This window comes from Conger conger, chromosome 11 (genome assembly GCF_963514075.1).
Source record: "Conger conger chromosome 11, fConCon1.1, whole genome shotgun sequence".
Taxonomy (NCBI): domain Eukaryota; kingdom Metazoa; phylum Chordata; class Actinopteri; order Anguilliformes; family Congridae; genus Conger; species Conger conger.
Genome location: NC_083770.1, coordinates 42,157,253 through 42,180,610, shown reverse-complemented (window position 1 = coordinate 42,180,610; position 23,358 = coordinate 42,157,253). Strand labels below are relative to the sequence as shown.

General features: G+C 45.7%; 1 protein-coding gene across 1 annotated transcript in view; it reads left to right on the top strand.

Moving 5' to 3' along the window:
• LOC133140698 (G-protein-signaling modulator 1-like) overlaps positions 1 to 22,932 on the top strand; it is a 40,864-nt gene extending 17,932 nt beyond the window's left edge. Inside the window, exons 5-14 of the mRNA XM_061260827.1 lie at positions 769 to 892; positions 1,369 to 1,484; positions 1,892 to 2,047; positions 3,007 to 3,115; positions 3,894 to 4,008; positions 10,464 to 10,534; positions 11,288 to 11,449; positions 18,348 to 18,516; positions 19,674 to 19,882; positions 20,697 to 22,932. Of these exons, the coding sequence (XP_061116811.1) occupies positions 769 to 892; positions 1,369 to 1,484; positions 1,892 to 2,047; positions 3,007 to 3,115; positions 3,894 to 4,008; positions 10,464 to 10,534; positions 11,288 to 11,449; positions 18,348 to 18,516; positions 19,674 to 19,882; positions 20,697 to 20,897 (1,432 nt within the window). The 3' untranslated portion in view covers positions 20,898 to 22,932. The remainder of the gene's footprint in view (positions 1 to 768; positions 893 to 1,368; positions 1,485 to 1,891; positions 2,048 to 3,006; positions 3,116 to 3,893; positions 4,009 to 10,463; positions 10,535 to 11,287; positions 11,450 to 18,347; positions 18,517 to 19,673; positions 19,883 to 20,696) is intronic.
• The last annotated feature ends 426 nt before the right edge of the window (positions 22,933 to 23,358 follow it).

Genomic DNA, 23,358 nt, shown 5'->3' with positions numbered 1-23,358 from the left:
CTCCAGCATCTGCAACTAACACTTCACAACCAATGTGTCAGTACTGTGAGATAAATATGTATGGATCTCGAGTGCAGTTACAGTAACAATATTCATTACACGGCAGGGTTATGCTACGGGGAGAAATGGTGTCTATCGTGTGTTGAGCCTTTGCCTGCCCCCCCCCCCCCCCCCCCGCCCCATTTCTTCCCCCTCTGACTTATGCTCTCTGCTCAGGGCCCAACTGCATAGATTTTCTTTGGCTTAACTAATTTGGTTTTGTCAAAGAGAGCAATTCTTCTGGAGGTTGCAAAACAGAATTCTCTCTCTCCTCTCTCCTCTCTCCCTCTCTCACACACACATACACAGTCTCTCTTTTTCTGTGCGAGGTTGTTGAAGAAGGGATTCTGGGGTTGACACTATCAGAGAGGTGTTATTTCATTATTTATACACGTGTTATTGTTTTGTGTTCTTGCTGTTTCATCTTTTTGAGGCGTCTACTTCACACCTACCCCCCCACCCCCACCCCCCTCCCAAACTGTTTTTAAAAAAAATAAATGTCGAAAATTAATCACCATCATGATCATCATCACCATCTTCTTCTTCTTTTTCTTTTTCTTCATCAACATAATCCTCATAATCATGATAATAAATGCATAAATAAACAGTTTGTAAATTATGCATGGAACCTGAATAAAATCTGTTAATTCAGCTTGTGTTTGTTAGCTGTTGTTGTTGTTTTTGTTGTTGTTGTTATAGCAGCTCTCTGTTCCCTGGTGTGTCTTTCAGGATGAATCTGTCCCTCGTGAAGGAGCTGGGAGACCGAGCAGCTCAGGGCCGAGCCTTTGGAAACCTGGGGAACACCCACTACCTGCTGGGAAACTTTGTGGAGGCCATCAAGTTCCACAGGGAGGTGAGTCTCTCCTACATTCCTTTCTCAGACACTCTTTTATGGAGGATAGTATGGATTTACAGTATGCAATATGCATACTCGATAGTACATATTTTCAGGACACAGTAGTTTCGGGCATAACCACACTCTGGAAATCCAGGGATTTTAAGTACACTGCATTTTGAGAAACTTTTAATCTACTTAACCCTATCCACTCGGCCCCCTTGTGGTTGAGTTGTCGATGTATCAAATTATTATTATCAAATTATAATTATTATTATGTTTTCATATTTATATCATGCAAAGAACTGTGACATAATAAAACCGCAGAGAAGCAATTCTTAAAAAGACTGCTAGCGAGAACAGCAGTTTAGATGCTAATCAGCCTCTTATTTCTAAAGCAGGGCAGTAAAACTCCGGTCATCACCCTATTGCGGAGCTGGGTTGGCTCTTGATGGTCACAAGGTCACTTTTTGTCTTTTTCCCCACCTTTGCAGCGGCTCTCCATTGCCAAGGAGTTTGGTGACAAGGCAGCAGAGCGTCGTGCCTACAGTAACCTAGGCAACGCTCTCATTTTCCTGGGACAGTTCAACGCCGCCACCGAGTATTACAGGTGAGCAGACGGTCTGACATCAGAGAGGCCTTTCGATAAACAGGCCCAATAAACAGGCTTAATGCTGATGTAAGTGTAGCCACAGCCAGCCATTACAGAATGTAATCTGTCGAAATGTCCGCTGAGCAGCAAAATGACCAGCAAAACTTTACTGTCGATGCAAGGCACTGAGAAGGGATGTGTGGAACAAGTTCCTCAAAATTCAAGATAACATTTTGACATTTTTTTCCAAGTGCTTGAAGCATTTTTTGATTTTATAACGATCAAGCTTTTTCGATAACATGCCTTTAGCAACTGATACAGAATGGATAATTGAAAGACATAGAGACATAAAATTTGCCATTAAAAGTGACAATATTGCCTCGAATGTGTGTCATGGGTAAATTTGGCCCCGACCTGCATTTCAGGAAAACGCTGCAGCTCTCTCGCCAGCTGAAGGACAGGGTGATGGAGGCTCAGGCCTGCTACAGCCTGGGAAACACCTACACCCTCCTGCAGGCCTACGACCGCGCCATCGACTACCACCTCAAACACCTCCTCATCGCCCAGGAGCTGACCGACAGGTATGCTCCCATGTGCTCTGTCACTGACCCCTCCTGCGTGTGTGTGTGTGTGTGTGTGTGTGTGTGTGTGTGTGTGCGCGTGTGTATGCACAGTATATGTGTGTATGTCTCTCTGTGTGTCTGTGTGTATGTCTGTGTGTGTGTGTGTGTGTGTGTGTGTTTGTGCGTGTGTATGTACAGTATATGTGTGTATGTCTCTCTGTGTGTATTTGTGTGTGCGCGTGTGTATGCACAGTATATGTGTGTATGTCTCTGTGTGTGTCTGTGTGTATGTCTGTGTGTGTGTGTGTGTGTGTGTGTGTGTGCGTGTGTATGTACAGTATGTGTGGGTGTGTGTGCGTGTTCATATGTACAGTATATATGTGTATGTCTCTGTATGTGTATATGTGTATGTCTGGAAGGTTAGTGGTTCAAGCCCCGGTCTAGCCACGATAAGATCCATGCAGTTGTTGTTAAGGGCCTTGCTCTTGAGCTAGGCACTTAACCCTGCATTGCTCCCGGGGGGACTGTCTCCAGTTTAGTCTAATCAACTGTAAGTTTGGATGAAAGTATCAGCTAAATAATTGTATTGTCATGTGTGTATGTGCGTGCGTGTGTGTGCCTACATGTGTGTTTGTGTGTGCGAGAAAGAGGGAATTATCAATTCTGTTCATTATGTCTTTTAGTCACAGTATGAAGGGGCTAATTTTCTAAAATTAGAATGAATACAGTATAACCACGTACATAACGTACATTATTCAAAAGTAGGAAAGAGGGAGGTTTAATCCAAATGGCAGCATAGAATGGCTCATGCACATATTGCAAACCTTGTTCACTTCTTAAAGTTGCCTCAGAACATTTTATATAAGAATTTATATTTCTGATCGAGCCCGCCTTCTCCACACCTCCATGCCAAGCTCTGTCCGTTAACCTTGAGTAGCCGCCAGCCACCATAATAACACAGCTGTGTGTGTGGGCAGGGTCGGAGAGGGTCGTGCTTGCTGGAGCTTAGGAAATGCCTACGTTTCCCTGGGCAACCACCGGCAGGCGCTGCACTACGCCCGGAAACATCTGGACATCTCTGAAGAGGTACGGAGAGAGGCGCCTCCATGCGCGGGAAACCCCAGATAGGAACCGAGCATTAAATTGTAAAAGTTGTCGAAGGGGAGGCGGGTCAGCACTCAGGCTGGGGTGTGTATTTCTTGCATGTGTCTGTGGGCTCTGTGTAAGTGCCTGTTAGCTTCATCTTACTCACAGAGAGAGAGAGCCTTGTGTCCCTTCTCTCGCTTCCACCCCTCCCCTCTATCTCTTTCTCAATCTCTCTTTGTCTCTCTCTCTCCCTCTCTCTCTCGCTCTCACTCTCTCTTTCTCTCTCTCTTTGTCTCTCTCTCTCTCTCTATCTCTCTCTCTCTTCTGTTACCTGATATGGTCTTAAGTCCTATGCTGTCTGCTCAGTTGTATCCCACCTCTAATTCAGTGTCCTTCCTGGCTGTAGATGCTCTGTAAACCCCCCCCCACCCCTGCACTACAGCCACATTTCCCCCATCTCCAGTCTTCGCATAGCCTCAGCTTATTGTAAGATGCTTCACTTCAGAACACAGCAGGCCACATTGTGTGCCTGTATATTAGTGATACTGGGAAAAACCACGGTCTTACTGTCTTTCATAGTAGAGTAATGAATTTTTAAGTGTGTAATGGATGCTACTGTTGGGGGTGGGCGATGTTGCGGACATCGAAATTCTCGACAGGAGGTTAGGTGGGCGGAATTCTGCCCGAGCAATGGCTTCAAAGATAAAAATATGCCAAAATTTGTTGGGGTTGTGGGTGTTCGAGAGTGCTCGTCCAAAGGATGCTCCGCCTTCCTCAGATCGGGGACCGTAACGGAGAGCTGACGGCTCGAATGAACGTGGAGCAGCTGATGGAGGCTCTGGGCGTCAGCGAAGGCCAGCTCTCGCCCTGCGGAAAAGAGGTCCTGGCTCAAGGTAGGACCAAGGGGAATGTTAGCATCGCTTCCATCGTTGCCGAACTACAGGGCTGGGAGGGGGCGTTCTGTCGTTAAACGCTACAGGGCGTTCGCTCTATTGGCTGCCTTTTCTGTCGAGTAATTCCCTAAAGGTTATTTTACTTAATAAAAGTTAAAGGTTCTTTTAGTAAATAAACAATATAACTGATTTCAGTAGCCACGTAGCATGTTTAGCACGTTTCGTATTTTGACCGCACCATCAATGTCTGTGGCTGGCAGCCAAACAGAGCATTGAATAATTTGGCACTTTTCAGAGAGGGAGGGTGTCGGTCTCCAGGGTTATTGCCACCTCAAAAGGGCAAGTCTCACTCACACACACGCTACCTGTGCCAGGAGGGTACTGCTTCGACAGCGACTGCACTCAAATAAGCAATGCCCTTTGGAATCTAGTGTGTTTGAGGCAGTTCACCATGTCAGTGACTCAGGATAGAATTAAAATTAAAAAAATGATTGTCCACTGAGTTCTATGTGGTATGTCTTCATGACTAAGGCACAGCAATACAATAGTAATCATAAAAATTATATCATATTAATCAATGATTTTGTGGAAACAGTTTCCTAAAGGTTCCTGAGGCAACGTTTTCCCAGCGCCGCAGGGTGCATGTCCATGAACCGGGCGTGTACTGTAAAGAATGTTTCTCAGGAAAGAAAGCTCTCTGGAGTGCCCTCTGGTGTTCAGTCTCAGAGTGCCCTCTGGTGGTCACTCTTCATAGAGCGCATGAAGGGAATGATTTAAAAATGATTGGAGACAATGCTCATGATTAATTTGAATATTTCATCGCTAGAGAAAAATACACTTTCTCACTCATTCATCTTTCGTTCCACATTTAAATATGTTGAGGAAAAAAATGCATTGACATCAAGAATGAAGAATGGCCGACAGAAAACAAAAAAATGAATTTTGTTATTCCTTTTCCTCGCATGTGAAGCATTTTTTTTTTTAAAGTAATAATTTCATGTTCTGGTCATGGACTTTATTCTGTTGGAAATGATGTAGTGTAGGCTGTATCTGTATCCCCAGATTTGATGATGTACAGGCATCTGGCCTTCAGTCTTCCTGCCTCTAGCACACATTGATGGCATAAAGGTTGTTTAGCTCGCATGGGCTCCATCTACATGCATATGATATTAAAGATCAAAAATGCTGTCTGATTTTACCAAATGTAATACACTCTCTGAAAAAATGGTTCTTTGGCTTGTCGCCATAGGAACCCTTTTTAGTTCTTTATGGAACCCTCTATCATATGTGTGAAAGCTCCCAGATAAAGAACCAACATGCCCAAAAAAGAACCCTTGAACTAGATAGGGTTCTTCTATGGAATTACACGGTTACTTTTGGAATAATTCTTTTTCTGAGAGCCAATGAATCATGGACTGCAGATCAGCTGGACTAGATCAATGGATTGCTGTTCATCCCGACTGAATCAGTAGATTGCTGTTGCTGACCAATCAGAGCAGATGTGTGAGCAGATGGAGTTTCGCCTCCCATGACCATCACGCATGACTGTCACGGCTGAAACCCACTGCACAAACTGGGGAATGGGGCACTGCCGGCAGCCAGGGCGAGTCACCCATGGCTGTGTTTGACTCTTCTGAAGAGTCATGCACTCCTGTCAAAGCAAAATATGCCGGAGGAGTCACAAACACACACACACACGTGCACCGCCTCCAGACAGCTCGGACAGCAACAGTAGGATCCAATGGAGATCCTCCTAATGCAGAGAGTCAGTGTGCATAAATATATATCGACACCATCCCTTCCCTGTCCTGGTCCACACACTAGGGTTGCCAGATGCTGGATTTCCAACCAGAATATTCTGTTTTCCATTTGCTTTTTAAGATACAGCCCTGCAGTCAAAACTGAAATTGACCCGTATTTGCTAGAAAAATAAACTAAAGGTTGCTTGTTTGAAGCTACTAGCACTAGGGTGCAGCCATCTTTGGACAAGCTAGTTTGTGAAGTAAATAGTTTGGCTTGTCTTGGCTGCTCAAGCTATTGCTATTACTGGACTGTTGACTTGAGATGAGCTCAATGAAGAATCCTGAGGAAAAACAAAATGGAGAACCCAAGATGGGTCTTTTTGTGTTGCATCGGGATGCTCAAATAATAAAATATAACCGTAATAATCACATTCACGTGAGCTGTTAATATCAGTGCACCATTGCGATGTTAGTCCATCTTACAATAGCATTGGACACTGGAGTAGTCATGTGAATGGGGTGGCCTGTAGCGTAGTGCTTAAGGTAAATGACTGGGACATGCAAGGTCGGTGGTTCTGATCCCGGTGTAGCCACAATAAGATCCGCACAGCCGTTGGGCCCTTGAGCAAGGCCCTTAACCCTGCATTGTCTCCTGCTTAGTCTAATCAACTGTACGTCGCTCTGGATAAGAGCGTCTGCCAAATGCCAATAATGACATGACATGTCATGTAATGTAATGAATGAGGATGCCATACAGGGCTAATCCATAAAAGCGGAGTGCCAGGCATACACCCGGACAGCTGTCACGTGGCATGTTCCTCCAAGGTGCGGTGACATTGCCCATCTTTCTCTCTTCCCTCCGTCCCTCCCTCCCTCCCTCCCTCCCGGCTGCTGACAGACGGAGAGAAAAACACATTTTTGTCAGTTGTACACGTCTTGGTTTAAATGGATGAGGTAGGTCTGGGTTATTTAGGGCAGCCCATAAGTTATGGTTGGTATAATACTTTCTTGTTTATACCAATGAGCCTGAACATTATGACTAGTGAAAGGTGTTGATTATCCCATAACAACGGTGCATGTCAAGATATGGGATATATTAGACGCAAAGTAAACAGTTGGTTCTCATAGTCAACGTGTAGGATGCTGGAGGGCAGGTCTGAGCAAGTTTTAAAAGGGCCAAATTGTTATGACCAGACGACTGGGTCGGAGTAGTGGTGTACCCAGTCAGTAGTGGTGTACCTACCGACAGTGGTCTGAGGAGGGACAAACCACAAACCAGCGACAGGGTGTTGGGCGCCCAAGGCTCATTGATGCACAAGGGCAATGAAGGCTATCCCATCTGGTCTGAACCAACAGAAAAGTTATGGGAGGAATGTGTCACAACACACCGTGCATCACACCCTGCAGTGTATGCTGCTGTGTAGCTGCAGACCGGTCAGAGCACCCATGCTAACTCCTGTCCACCACCAAAAGCACCTACAATGGGTGTGCGAGCATCAGAACTGGACCCTGGAAGAAGGTTGCCTAGTCCGATGAGTCCCATTTTCTTTTACGTCACGTGGATGGCCAGTATGTGTTTACCATTTATGTGGGGGGGAGATGGTACCAGGATGCACTGTGGGAAGAAGACCTGGTGCCGGTGGAGGGAGTGTGATGCTCTCGGGCAATGTTCTGCTGGGAAACCCTGGGTCCGGACATTCATGTGGAAGTCAATTTGAAACGTGCCACCTACCTAAACATCATCACAGACCACGTGCACCCCTTCAGGGCAATGATATTCCCCGATGGCAGTGGCCTCTTTCAACAGGATAATGCGCACTGCCACACGGCATTAATGGGAATGGTTTGAGGAACATGAAGAAGAGTTCAAGGTGATGCCATGGCCTCCAAATGTCCCAGATCTCAATCTGATCGAGCATCTGTGGGATGCGCTGGAACAACAAGTCCGATCCACAGCGGCTCCACCTCGCAACTTACTGGACTTAAAGGATCTGCTGCTAACCTCGTTGTGTCAGATACCACAGGGCACCTTCAGAGGTCTTGTAGGGTCCGTGCCTCAGCGGGTCAGAGCTTTTTTGGCAGCACTTGGGAGGACTAACAGCATGTAAGGTCATAATGTTTTGGTTCATTGGTGTATACATGTTGTGGGTTTAACTTCTCTCATTCTGCAAGCCATCCTGATTGGTAAATAAGTAATATTGTATACTAAAGTATGGGTTATACATGTACTTTTTACATGAAGGGCTGCAATCGTACACCATATTGTGGCAGTGTATATAATTTGGATGTTATATTTGACATGCCTTATTTTCATACAGTTATAAACCCTGGAGGGCACGCACAGTAGCCTATTTATTTATGTGTTGTTTTGAAATTGCACAGTGATGGTAGTACTTTAGAGAGTCAGTGAAGTCGAGGGCTTTGTGGTCTCGTGACCTTTGTTTTCCTGGGTGATCTATCAGTAAGGAGAAAGGGTTCTCAGCTGGGCTTCAGATAAAGTTAATGTGTGTGTGTGTGTGTGTGCGTGTGTGTGTGTGTGTGTGTGCGTGTGTGTGTTTGTGTGTGTGTGTGTGAGTGCGTGCATGTATGAATAAATGAGCTGAAGGTTTGGTCAGATAGATGCATTCTCCATAACTGTAAGTAACAACAGTTACTCAAACATACTAAAAACAAAGTGGGACAAAATCAGCTCTGATGGGAGTGGACCATTTACAGCAACGGCAGCACTGCTGCAGTTAGCTTAGCCGGTCAAGGAGAGCCGTTAGCTTAGCCGGTCAATGCGAGCCGTTAGCTCAACCGCTATATTTCCTTACCCGCTGCATCACCTAATCCCCTGATGGGATTCTGACAGGAATTGATCAGGGTTCCCTCTCGCTGTGAGCGGGAGCTCTGCCTTTGATTTGTCAGACCGACAAATGGTCTGGCGTTGCTCACACTTCCCCAATACAGAGCACGAGCATTAGTGCACACAGTCCGCCGAAGCAAGTTCTTGACATTTAACTCTGGCGGCGTGGCGTGCTAATCGCACCCTGCAGTAATGCACTCTGACGACTGTGAGCACAGCACCCATGCTCAAACTCTGTGGTCTGTGGTTTTATCCCATATTTCAGCAAAAGAATTGATCTGTAGATCAACAGAGTAATGCATGTGGTGCATCACTGGTAGGAGAATGAGTGAAACCCAGACCTGGGTCGAATACATTATTGTTTTGGATTCAAATACTTCTCTAGTCTTTACAGAGCTTGTCGGGTGTGCTGGAACATATGGAATACAATAATAAAATATACAAAAAGTTCAAACCACACCTTCTGGTCCTCTGGGCTGGCTCAGTTACATCAGACAAGATCGAGCACAGAAATGCATTTGAACGACGTATTTGACCCAGGTCTGGTGAAAGCAAGAAAACATAGGCCCTACCTTGATTTGTACCTGATCCATTGTCAGTTAATTTGTGTACAATTTGACTGTTGAATTTAAAGAGTTACAGTAAAAAAAAAAAAAAAAAAAAGAAGGGACTGTGATCTGCAACCCTCCCTTGAGTGTCCTGAATCCAAGCTGGGATGACAAACTAGCGCTCTTGTTGCTTCCAGCCTTGTCTATATCGCACCTACTGACACAGTCACAGTGACGTCTGCGGATGGGTCAGCTACCTCCATAAGAGTCCAGCGCGTGTGACTGATGCGAGTTTGCCAGCTTTGCTCTGGACGCGGGGGTCCGCGGGCAGTAGCGTGGCGTTACCCTTGAACCCGAAACGATCGCCGGTCTCAGTGTGCCGTGCTAATCGCTCGTCCCGCCCCGGGCACTCAGCTGGCACCCTGCGCACTACCGCTGGCACGGCTCCTGGCACGGGGCATCCGTCTGTTTTACTTCTGCGCTACTTTAATTTATCCCAACAGCTGCATAGCAAAGAATGGATTCAGAATTGACTGAGAAAATCAGAGGCCAGTAATCCAGTGGCAGAAACGTAAATAATAATAATAATAATAATAATAATAATAATAATAATAATAATAACAATGAACTTAATTTTACTATAATGGTGTTATAAGTTTTTTATTGATTTTTATAGTTTTGTTTCTTCGCATTTGGAAGAGTTTGGGAATTATCTATTATTTTTCTTATTTCTCAGTCTCATAATGACTTCCTTGACTGTCACTGGCACAATTCTGGGCCTCATGTTGACAAACGGCAATAACAGAGCCCAAAGGCAATCAAAAGCCTAGATTCAAGACTAGATAGCTTTTTTTTATACCTGCACTAAGGAAACGATTGAATACACCCGACTATTCAGAAGCACCTAAGGAGCCAACCGTCAAATTACTTTTGGTCCCCTAAAATGGAGGGACTATGAATAAAAAGGGATGTGATTTGTACGTGCATCACTCGATATGGATGTAAATATGTAAATACCCTCAAATTAAAGGGGACTGTCTGCACTTTAAACTATGTTTTGTGTAAACTATGCATTGTGTATTGTTTCATTTCAAATCCAATGTGCTGGACTGCATGGCCAAATAATTGTACCAACTGTTCGCATACATAGGGACTGCATATGTACAATAACATTTTACAATAACTGTAAAAATCTAAATAAATTATTCCTTTCATTAAAAATTCAGTCGAACTCAGTGTGTTGGTCACTTGTATGTTATGGATCTCACCTTCATGTATTTGAAGTCTGAAGTCACCTGTCTGTTTGTCAACATTCCTCAGGTGCCAGACCAAAGTTGAGCTCCAGAGATAGCATGGACAGTGTGGACCTGTGGAAGTACTCATCTGAAAAGGTATCGCCTCCTTCACCGCAGCCTGCCTAACCTTTGATCAGTGTTCGTAGAGAATGTTTTTACATTTTTAAATCCCTACTCGAATGGCGGCACGGATGGTGCAGTGGGTAGCACTGCAGCCTCGCTGTGCGGAGGTCCTGGGTTCGAATCCCCGTCGGCCGGAGGCCTCTCTGTGCGGAGTTTGCATGTTATCCCCGTGTCTGTGTGGGTTTCCTCCCACAGTCCAAAGACATGGAGGTTAGGCTGATTGGAGAGTCTAAATTGCCCAGCGGCATGCGTGAATGGTGTGTGAGCCCTGTGATGGACTGGCGACCTGTCCAGGGTGTATTCATGCCTTTTGCCCAATGTATGCTGGGATAGGCTCCAGCCCCCCTGCGACCCTGTTCAGGATAAGCGGGTTCAGATAATGGATGGATGGATGGAAATCCCTACTCAAGACCCTCCTTTTCAATATTACTTGCCCTTACCTCCACTATTGCCTTGTTTCACAAGTTTGTTTGTTTGTGTTATGTCTCCTTCCGTATTGCTATCCTTTGTATCCGGTTTGCCTTCTGTATGTGCTGTACCTACTGTTTTTTACCCTTTTAACTTTGCTAAGCGAGCTTGGGCTCTGGAAAGGCACTATCTTTTATTTATTATTATGATTCTGATGATTTATTATTATTATTATTATTATTATTATTATTATTATTATTATTATTATTGGTTGGTTTGCCAGTGGTGTGGTTGATGAAACATCTCAATCCCCCTCAGGAACAGAACGGCGATTGTAATCATCTGGACGACTCCTCCCGAGGGGGGCGGGGCAACAGCTCCAGGCCAGCCAATAAGACGGGCCAGCCCTTGGGGCGGCCGGGTGATGACAGGATGTCTCTGCTGGACGCTGATGACATCAGACTGCAGGTGGCCACACCGGTGAGTACACCCCTTCTGGTGCCTCCCCGAGGGTCAGCAGGAAGCTTCAATGTGCTCATGAGTATCTGATTGGTTCCCTGATAGCATGTCGTAATATGAATCATATCTTGTCAGATTGACCATTGCAGGGGTCTGGGATGATATACCCAAAATCCCTCTGAGAAAACAGAATGTTTAAAATGCTGGAAATAACTACTGGACACCAATTAGATATGCATTCTCACCTGATATAGGGAGTGGTACTAAGAGTAGGACTAGACCATCGTATGAGAAGTCCAAACAAATGCATGGCTATGCAGAAGCCTAAATTAGCAGGCATTTTCCTTAGAATTCTTAGTTGTTCATGTTCTTCTTGAGAGTGTTGTTTTGGGGCTCCCCCTACTGTTGAAATTAGTGTCCGTAATTCACTGACAAATTGAATGTCAGTAGTACAGCGGGTGTACTACTGACGTAGTATAGTGAAATGGTCAGTTATGGCTTTGTCTTAAATTGTTGGGGCAAATAGGGGCATTGACTCTTGGTGTAGCCTGGCAGATATATATATATTTTTTTTACTGAAAGATTTCATGTCAAAATTCTATACAATTAATTTTGACTATTTTTTTTGTTTTGTTTTAGCACAATATATTTGTTATTTTGTCAGCTTTTCACCTCAATGAATATTTACAAAAATGAATATATAATTGCAGTTAATGATCTTGCTGCATGAAAACAATGCATGATATTTAGTAGAGGCCATGTATACATGATGATGTTAGACAGAGGAGGTGAATGCACTGTGATATCAGACAGAGGAGGTGAATGCACTGTGATGTCAGAGGAGGTGAATGCACTGTGATGTCAGAGGAGGTGAATTCACTGTGATGTCAGAGGAGGTGAATTCACTGCGATGTCAGACAGAGGAGGTGAATGCACTGTTCTGTCAGAGGAGGTGAATTCACTGCGATGTCAGACAGAGGAGGTGAATGCACTGTTCTGTCAGAGGAGGTGAATGCACTGTTCTGTAAGAGGAGGTGAATGCACCGTTTTGTCAGAGGAGGTGAATTCACTGTGATGTCAGACAGAGGAGGTGAATGCACTGTGATGTCAGACAGAGGAGGTGAATGCACTGTGATGTCAGAGGAGGTGAATACTTTGTGATGTCAGAGGAGGTGAATGCACTGTGATGTCAGAGGAGGTGAATGCACTGTTCTGTCAGAGGAGGTGAATTCACTGTGATGTCAGACAGAGGAGGTGAATGCACTGTTCTGTCAGAGGAGGTGAATGCACTGTGATGTTAGACAGAGGAGGTGAACACACTGTGATGTCAGAGGAGGTGAATGCACTGTGATGTCAGAGGAGGTGAATGCACTGTGATGTCAGAGGAGGTGAATGCACTGTGATGTCAGAGGAGGTGAATGCACTGTTCTGTCAGAGGAGGTGAATTCACTGTGATGTCAGACAGAGGAGGTGAATGCACTGTGATGTCAGAGGAGGTTAATGTACTGTTCTGTCAGAGGAGGTGAATTCACTGTGATGTCAGACAGAGGAGGTGAATGCACTGTTCTGTCAGAGGAGGTGAATGCACTGTGATGTTAGACAGAGGAGGTGAACACACTGTGATGTCAGAGGAGGTGAATGCTCTGTGATGCCCCTGGCCCCTGGGGGACAAATGTACCAGCGCAGCTTTCCTAAATTTCACCTGGCCCCGGGATCAGTGTGTGAGATACAGGATATAGGTCCCCGCCCAAACCAGGTTTGTCCTCCTGCTGAAAGGTGTGAGCCCCACCAACTGGACCTGTCTCAGCTGTGACGGGAACCAATGTGGGAGCGCCAATTATCCCAGCAGCCAATGGTGTGAGAGGAGAGCGGTCCCCTGGGAGTCCAGGAGTGAGACGCAGCAATGCAGGAATGTGTGTTTGTGTGTGTGTGTGTGTGTGTGTGTGTGACTGTGGGTGTGTGTGTGTGTGTGTGTGTGTGCGTGTGTGTGTGCACCAGCAGCAAGGTTTGGAACTGGTGGTCTGGTTTCTATAGCGACTGTGATGTAAGCTGAGGGGAGAAACTTTGCCCCATCCCCTCTCTCTCTCTCTCTCTCTCTCTTTCTCTCTCTCTCTCTCCCTCTATCTCTTTCTCTCTCTTGGTCTCTCTTGGTCTCTCTTGCGCTCTCTCTCTCTTTTGCTCTCGCCGTCTCTATCTTGCTCTCTCATTCACTCTCCTCTTGTTCTGTCACTCTCTTTCTTTCTCTTGCTCTCTCCCCCTCTCTCTCTCTGTGTCTTTCGCTCTCCCTCCCTCTCCCCCTGAGTGAGATAATAAGGACAGCATTAGTATCAGGATGGTGCGAGCGTGAAAGAGCGGGAGCGGAGGACGAGACGAAGCCGGCCGTTTGATGAGGAGAGAGGAGAGAGTACGTACGTTTGGCAGGAGCACAGTAAGAGCACACTCTGTTATAGGGGGGGTGTTGGGTTTTTCTAGGAGGGGGTGGGGGTTAAGATAGTGTCGACACCCTTGCTGCCCCCTCCCTCTTTTCTCTCTTTCACTCAGTCTCTCTCTCTCTGTCTCTGTCTCTGTCTCTCTTTCTTTCTTTCTCTCTCTCTGGAGGACTGGGGGCGGGGGACCCTGACAAACGAACCCCAAGGCTGGTAATGAGACATTTTACCAGCGTGGGAACCCGGCTGGGGGTTGGCAGAAAGGTGTCCCACAGAGAAAGAGGGAGAAAGAGAAAGACAGAGAGAGAGAGAGGGAGGGAAGGAGGGAGGGAGGGACAGAGAGTATGGGCGACAGTCACCGGCTGTGTGCTGCTAGTTAGCCCTGCTTGCTCGTGATTAAAACAATTTGTTCTTTTTGAATCATTTCATTTTTAAGAAAGAAAAAGCCAGAGCCTCTTCACAGACAAACAAATGTGAGAAAATGAATTTAAAAGTTAAATTGTGTGTGTTGTTGACAGTGCAGTTGTTGCCCATTGATTGTGCTGTGATTTTCTTTTCAAAAGTATTTGTGTGTGTGTGTGTGTGTGTGTGTGTGTGTGTGTGTGTGTGTGTGTGCCCTGGTGGGGTTATGGGCTGATTTCCGGCGTGGGTTTATTGTGTCGATCCTAACCCAATTACACCTTCTGACCTAGTTTATTTTTTAATTGTTGCTGTTGTTTAAACAACCTTTAGTGGCCTCTCTCTGACTGCCTCAGTAAGACCAGTGTGGAACTTTATATTTGCAATGCTAATAATCTGAAGATATAGCTAAAACTGTTGTCAGAATATTAATCCAAAGCAAAATTGAGTTAAATCATTGCTTTTCCAGCAAATCTCATCAACTGATGCATTAAAGTAAGGCAGGTTAATTTGAGAAAATTGTTGAATAAATAAAATTCATTTTATTTTTAGCGTTTTGCGGAATTCATTGAAATTTTGCACGGCGACTAATGAGGTATGGAATATTGGCCGCGTGTTAAAGGAAAAGGCTGATGGCTAAAAAGGTTTTCATTAAATGACATATCTGATTGCCCACAGGGTCACTCTGGGAAGGGTGTTAATTAGGATGTGATTCAGTTAAAAAAGGCCGTTATCTGCTGTCACTCAGCGGAGCTGGCTGGGGGGGCTGCCACATGATCACTAAAGGTACGAAAAGTACCTAAAAGGTACAAATGCTTGTCACTGGGGCGGTACCCTACCGGTTCATAAAATTGTACCCCTAAACAACAATATATACTTTTGGTATATGTTGTTGGCTAATATATACCAACAATATATATTTTTCTTACCTTTTTTTGCTTGGAAAATGAACTCATTTGTGCCCAAACGGAATATGTACATTTGTGAAATTTGATCCTTGAAGAACAAAAAACGGACCTCAACTGTACCTTTATTTCTGAGAGTGAAGGGAGGTGATTAGATGTTACCTGGTCACCTTTGGTTGCTGGTGCTTCTTGTATGCGGTTCTGTGGTTGACCAGGACCGGCTGGACTGGTGCTTCAATACCGGCAGGATTGGACCGTAGTTAGTCGGTGCTGAGGGATTCTTCCGGAAAGCGGAGGGCAGATGCTCTGTGGTGCCTGGAGGCAGTGTGTCCTCTGATATCCTTCATTTTGACAAGAGCACACAACCCTACGTCATTTTGTCCTTCCATGGAGTCAAATGTGCCCTAGGGGGCTTTTTTTACTGCAGTTCTACAGTGGTTGTCCGGTTATTTTTAGGCATTGACTTTTAGGGTCAATGTAAGTCAGAACAGCGATACCTGCAATTGGCTCAGATTTCTTTGGGTTCTTTCCATTGTCAAAAGGAGGGTGGAGTGTAGGATTTGGTTGTCACTGGCTGTCAGGTTGATCGGTAGTCCGAAACGCATTTCCTGATTTGATGCGTTTGGCTTGCAGGTGAGGCTGTGGGATGGCCAGCGTGTTGCTTTGCTTGCATGCATTTGCATGCTGTTCCTCTGGTGATAATTGTAAAAAATGTAAGAATTTAAGCCGGCGTGAGAAAAATCTGCGAAAAAAATGATCTGGTGTGATAAAAATCTGTCACGTTTTGTCAACCCCATGTTAATCGACCCATAAAATGTTTACGCTGATCTATGACTTCTCTGGTGTTGCAATGAAAAATGCAGAAGCATTTTTTTCATAGTGTAAGTAAAAGTGACAAAAAAAGTGCCGCAAATGTTTTGGATAAGCTAGCACCAAAGATGTTTGCTGCACAAGTACAACTTCGGCACAGATACCATGTCTAGTTTGTTGCATCAAATTTTAAGACCATACAAAAAATATGTAGCATCGGTCGAACATCAGTATATGAGCGGAAATATTTGTAATTTGCTGTCAAACATAAATGGAGTCCAACAGGAAAATTGGAGCGGAAATATAGGTGTCACTAGGGGGCGACGTAATATCAATCGGCGAAGCTAGCGGCTGGGGTTTGGAGCCGTCGGCTGCCTGGCCTCGTCGTGTGGAGGACGTGTTGAACGACCTCTGGAGCTCCGTATCTCACGGGATCCGATGCCGGATGAGGTGACCCCGGGCGGGGGAGGAGGCGGCGGATATTTTCGGTCACGTTTGTGCGCGGGATGAAAAGAGCGGTGAAGACAGCGTGTCTGCGCGGGAGATAACGCCGCGCGGACGTGCGCTTCGACACGGCCGTGAGCTCAGAGCGGGTGAGATAACACCAGCGCTGCAAACAGAGCCCCAGGGGGGCGGGGGCGGAGGGGGTTCCCCGTGTTGTTCGGGGCTGAAATTGAAGGTGCAGTAAACACGGCTCTCCACCTAATCGATCTCAGTGCCCAATCTTCAATTTTTTCCTGGATTTGGTGACCCATGTTAATTGCCACAGTGCCTTAGGTAGCTGCCTATCTTTCATCAGGCTGCGATTGGCTGTTTGGCTTGCATGTTAATGAGCAGAGGCCAGAGCTGCGATTGGCTGCGAGGAGATGTGACCTTCAGGAAAAGGCCAAAATGACTGGCGATGGAAGGACAGGCGTTTATAAACAATGAATCGGAATCCAATCCTTTCAAAACCTTCCCCCATCTAACCCTGCCCCTCAGCTTCCTGTCCTACCCTTTTCTACAGGCTAGACAAAGAAGACAGGGAAATTGTGGAAATGGAATGTCCTTGCTCCTCCAAATGTCAGTTCGAAGCCACGTCAGTTATGTTGTTATGGATAGGAACGTACTGTATATTATACAGATATCATGTAATGTAGCAGAATCCAGCAACACAGCATACGGCAGAGAGCTGAGAACAGAGAGTGAGCTTTCTCCAGTGCAGATGAGTCGTCGCTTCTCGGTCAGTTTATTTGAAGACTGACACAGGGGCAATTTGTCGGGGGGGGAAATGTTATCGCAAATGTGCAGGACGGGCATGCGCCTCAATTAATTGAGGTTAGCGAGTTTAAATGCCCAGTATAATGCTTCCCACAACTGATGCACACTGCTGGTTTCCCCCTGGATTAGATAGCACCTGTGTTAGTCTGGTCTGGCCGGCTGTCTTACTGTATTTGCATTGGCTTCAAAGCGTGTCCTTTTGAACCTGTGTCAAATACGTAATTGCTTTGGATTCACATCGTTTTCTGGGCTTTACTGAGCTTGTCTGGTGTATTGGAACCTACTGTATAAAATGCTTTCAAGAAGCACAAACCCCTCCTTCTGGAGCTCTTGGTTGGCTCAGTTGCGCCAGGCGAGATCAGTCGGATGAAGTTAATGTTCACGCACGCAGATAACCGGCTCTACATTTTGGCAGTTTTGGGTTTACGTCGCGTCCTCCCAGTTCTGTTAGTATCTGTGATTGTGGCATGGCATAGCGATTAATCTGTGGCCTAGATACAACATTGTGGAAGTTAAACTTGCCAAGGGCCTCAAAGCTCTAAGCTGCGCAATGTCACACAATGACAAAGACTCCAGGCTCTCTTTCTCTGTCTGTGATGGCCCACATTCCCACTAGCTGACCCAGTTTCCAATGTGTTTGTTCAAGGTGAGTTTTATAGGACAATGCCCTCAATCACACTGCCTAAATGCAGTTAGCATATACAGACTTATAACTCAACACAATCGACTCAAACACGGATAATACACCCAAACACTTTTACACAGAAAGACACACAGGTATGCAGAAGTTGCTCTTTTACGCACCTACGCCCATGTGCACATATCGCATACACAAAATGTTCTCCCTTTCTTTGTCTCTCCCTCTCTTTCTCTCTCTCTCTCACACACGCACACACACAGACACACACACACACACACACACACTTTCTTCTCTGAATATAGCTTTTACCGCATAGTTGTGAATTTCTGCAGTCAACATTTATTCACAAATAACAATTATACTCCTGTCAGGCTGACACAGGCTTCAGGTTAACAGTCTAAAAAGACATCAGTTACCTCTGATCCATTTTTGTATTGAACATACACACATACACACTCACAGAGGCTCCCCTGTTTCAGAAGCTGGCCAGGGACCCCTCTGATGAGGACTGCTTCTTCGACCTCCTCAGCAAATTCCAGAGCAGCCGCATGGACGACCAGCGCTGCCATCTCGACGAGCCGCAGGATGAGGGCAGGGCCGAGGGAGGGGCCTCCTCCAGCCCTGACTCACCGCTGGGGGACCTCATTGGTCAGCCTGCCTGTCACTCTATCTCTGCCTGTCTCCCTGTCATAGTCTGCCACTCTATCTCTGCCTGTCTCTCTGTCAGTCTGCCACTCTATCTCTGCCTGTCTCTCTGTCATAGTCTGCCACTCTATCTCTGCCTGTCTCTCTGTCAGTCTGCCACTCTATCTCTGCCTGTCTCTCTGTTATAGTCTGCCACTCTATCTCTGCCTGTCTCTCTGTCAGTCTGCCACTCTATCTCTGCCCGTCTTTCTATCAGTCTGTCACTCTATCTCTGCCTGTCTCTCTGTCAGTCTGCCACTCTATCTCTGCCCGTCTTTCTATCAGTCTGTCATCTGTCACTCTGTGTGCAGTTCTGTGTATGTTTATCACATGTTTGGGTGTGTATGTTCTACTGTGTCCTTATCGGGTGTGTGCATTTTCCAATATGTTGTTATTGCATGTTTGGGTGTGTGTGCATTTTCCAATATGTTGTTATTGCATGTTTGGGTGTGTGTGCATGTTCCAATATGTTGTTATTGCATGTTTGGGTGTGTGTGTATGTTACACTGTGTGTGTATTGCATGTTTGGGTGTGTATGTTCCACTTTGTGTTTATTGCATGTTTGGGTGTGTATGTTACACTGTGTGTGTATTGCATGTTTGGGTGTGTATGTTCCACTGTGTGTTTATTGCATGTTTGGGTGTGTGTACATGTTCCACTGTGTGTTTATTGCATGTTTGGGTGTGTGTACATGTTCCACTGTGTGTTTATTGCATGTTTGGGTGTGTGTGCATGTTCCACTGTGTGTTTATTGCATGTTTGGGTGTGTGTACATGTTCCACTGTGTGTTTATTGCATGTTTGGGTGTGTATGTTCCACTGTGTGTTTATTGCATGTTTGGGTGTGTATGTTCCACTGTGTGTTTATTGCATGTTTGGGTGTGTGTGTATGTTCCACTGTGTGTTTATTGCATGTTTGGGTGTGTGTGCATGTTCCACTTTGTGTTTATTGCATGTTTGGGTGTGTGTACATGTTCCACTGTGTGTTTATTGCATGTTTCGGTGTGTGTACATGTTCCACTGTGTGTTTATTGCATGTTTGGGTGTGTGTGTACGTTACACTGTGCGTTTATTGCGTGTTTTTGAGTTCATTTATCGGGGGCTTTTGTTTTGTTTGGCCAGACTCCTGCTCCCTGATCTCCTCGCCACAGACGGAGGAGCTGTTTGACCTCATCGCCAGCTCCCAAAGTCGCCGGCTAGACGACCAGCGGGCCAACGTGGGCAACCTTCCGGGCCTCAGGATTACCCAGAACAACCTGGGCCACCTGCGCGGAGACGCAGACCCCCAGGAGCCCGGCGACGACTTCTTCAACATGCTCATCAAGTGCCAGGTGAGGCCAGTCGAGCGAGCTGGTGCGCCTCCCGGCACATACTCCGCCTCTTCACAACGGCGTGTTTCCGTCCCTCCAACATCACCCCCGATTCCTGGGCTAAACCAGAACGTGCCCTAACCTGCACCCGCGCCGATTCTCTTTCTGTACTAGTTGCCCCAGTTTGCTTTGGCTTTCACTCATATCGATTCAAATCAAATTCGGGTTTGTACTCATATGAATAAAATAAAACTGATTCTACAAAGATTATAACAGAGCTGGGTCAAATACGTAATTGTTTTGGATTCAAATACTTTCCTACACCTCCCTGAGCTTATCTGGTATATTGGAACCCATGAAATACTCTCAGAAAATTGCAAATCCCGCTTTCTGGTCCTCTGCCCAATTGCACCAGGTCAATGTTATTACGTACTACACATACTGTATAAACATATTTGAACGCACAAGGTGTGTCTTTCCTGTTAAGACATTTGCGCCAAGGAACAGTGTTGAATTGAAATTGATTGGCTGACTGGGAAGCCCCAGGCAGTTTTGCTGACTGTGCCTTTAACTCTAACATATGCTATTGAATATGCAGTATATGTGGACATACAGTTTACAGCCACACATGTACAGGCCTACCCAAGTAGGCTCACTGGTTGTTCCTCCTCGTTTATGGCAAGCTGTGACATAATTTGCCGCTATGCATTGTTCATGTTTTTAATAAATAGGGGAGCATTTTGTGGTCATTTAAAATTTCTCTCTCCCTCTCTCTATCCCTCTCTCTCTCTCTCTCTCTCTCTCTCTCTCTCTCTCTCTCTCTCTCTCTCTCCAGTCCTCCAGGATAGACGACCAGCGCTGCTCCCCTCCGGATGTGGGCCCGCGGGCCCCCACGGTTCCGGACGAGGACTTTTTCAGTTTGATCCAGAGAGTGCAGGCCAAGCGCATGGACGAGCAGCGGGTACACCTGCCCTCGGACCAGCAGGACGAGCCCGACTCCGACCCGCCGTCGCCCCCTTCTGGAGACTCCAGCTAGAGCCGCGCCCATACCCGACCCACACCCAGCATTGACTGAACTCCCCCCCCCCCACCTCCCTCCTACCTCGCCCACCGAATCCAATCCTTTTATTTCTCATCTCCCCGCGGGTGGAGGAGAGGAACACAAACATGTTCCGTAAATGTATTTTCAGGGGGGGGGGGGAATGGTCGCTCCAGATCAGGTTTCAGATCCTTGGGATTCGAGGACAACCTCCCTCAATCCCGTTCATCACCCCCCGTCCCTCGTCCACCCCCGTCCCCCGTCCCCCAGAATGGCCCTTTTCGGACAGGGACTCATCCGAAAACCTATCGCAGCTGTAGAATCGAGGGAGCAAGGGAACTGTGAGAGGGCAATAGAAGGACAATATTGACAGCGTAGACGTGAAGGAGATCAGATCTGTGTCTCGGAGACAGCGGTAGAAAGTCCAGGGCTCAGAAAACAAAAGCCGTGCCGTGTGTTCCTTCCACCCATGAACTGATTTTACTCTTTAGCTCTACCTCCCGGCTGAAGAATTATGCTAATTAGCTAATTCCAGGCAACTGAAACAAAGTGCTGGGGAAAAAGCTTTTACTTTCTGAACCTGGATTTCTCCACCTCTGGGGTATAGCGAAGGTGCATGAATAAAGTTGGTGTTTGTGGGGAAACAGTATTTCTGTGGGCAGTTAAAGAGCATGTACAGTATATCAGTGTTAATTTAAGCAGTAGCTCTTCTGTCATGTTTTTTTTTGTCTCTGGATTTGCTCATTTAAACAGGGAAAGAATTAAATCCACGGGGTGCAGTGCATTGTGGGAACACGGAAAAGGAAAAGTGATTCGCGGCTGAAGCAGCGATGCTTGCTCGTTATTATTTATCTGTGGCATGTTTTGGGCGTGGCTTTATTTCGCCTAGTTATTTTCGCTCCCTCTCAATCCGTTTAGTTTTAGAGGCAAAGAAATCCCTGAGACGGCGGTGCTTTGGAAGAACGCACGACATGGGCAGTAACGTAATTTATTTAACTAGTCGAGCATATATATACGTAGAAAAACATTACTGTGAAAACAAGAGACGGTACGCAGATTTCTAAGCTATAGTAGGGATGCCCATCTTCCCCCAACCCCCCCCCTTAAAATACAGACTGAGCCCTCTGAGTGTGGCCACACTCTCAGAAAAAAGGGTTCTTTCGCGTGTCTCCACAGAGGAACCATTTTGAGTTCTTTATGGAACCCTCTATCATAGGTGAGACGTGTGAAAGCTCCTGAAAGAACCCTTGACCGACTGTAGATTAGGGGTTCCTCTCTGGCCTTGGACCTCACTCCTGGTCCGGGGGAGCCCAAGGGTTGGAATCAAAGGGTTCTTTTTGGAAACCTTTTTTCTGAAGGTGCACAGTTTGCAGGCTTCATGTGCAGCTGTTGTTTTTTGCACCTTGCAAAAGCATGTCCTTATAGCGACACTGATACATGTCACATGCAGTCGCAGTGTACCTGGTGCAGCGGTATAATGGTGCTGATTTCACACAAATATGGACACAATATGGATTCTGTAGGCTGACCAGGTTAGCTCTGCATTCTCATATCAGAAAAGCTCTGTGCTGAGGGAGAGAGGGAGGAAGAGAAAGAGAGAGAGACTGAACTAAGAACGAGAACAGGTTTTACACTCAGAAAGGGAAGTTTGTATTCTTTATTAAGACAATGGGAGCGAGATAGATATACTGGGATTCAGAGCCGAATCAATTTTTCCAAAACAAGTCACTTTAGCAAAATCCTCCTGAGAACTGGCAGAAAAAAAGTATTGATTTTTTGGCATAATACAAATGTCGTAGATGACAAAAAAATGTTGAATGCCGTGAAAAAATACTTTCATTATTTAATTTGATTGAATCCTGTGTAGTGGAGATTTCAGCATAGTAGAATATTTGGCTGTTGAGATGAAGACTAGAGACTTATGTCCCATAAAGTGGACAAAATTAATCGCTGGGTTTTACGAGGAAATTTGCTAGGATAAGAATTGTGTTGCAATTACTCTACAAGATATGAATTTCATCTTAAGCTGCAATTGATCTCCAGGGTTTTATTCATTTCATTGAGTGGTCAGTCATACAGAAAAAAAAGAAAACTAAATGGCAATGAAGAAATTAAGGATTGATTGATGTTTTGATGAAAGATGAAACGTTCCAATTTGATGGCTCTTGCAATATTTCTGAAATGGGGTCATTGCCAAGGACAGCAACAGTAGAAATGAAGGTCCTTCAAGATCCCTCTTCATGAATTATTCTGTAATCCAGCACTGGAAACTCCCATTGGTGGCTGGAGCCTCCTAGAAAAATGAAGTAGAGCGGATGGAAGGAATACTGGTTCCTTTAGAGCTGGATCCTTTTCATTCCAATCTAAGAGGTAAATGGACTGCATTTATGTAGCGCTTTACAATGAATGCCTCTCATTCACACACACACACACTCACACACCAATGGCAAGAGGCTGC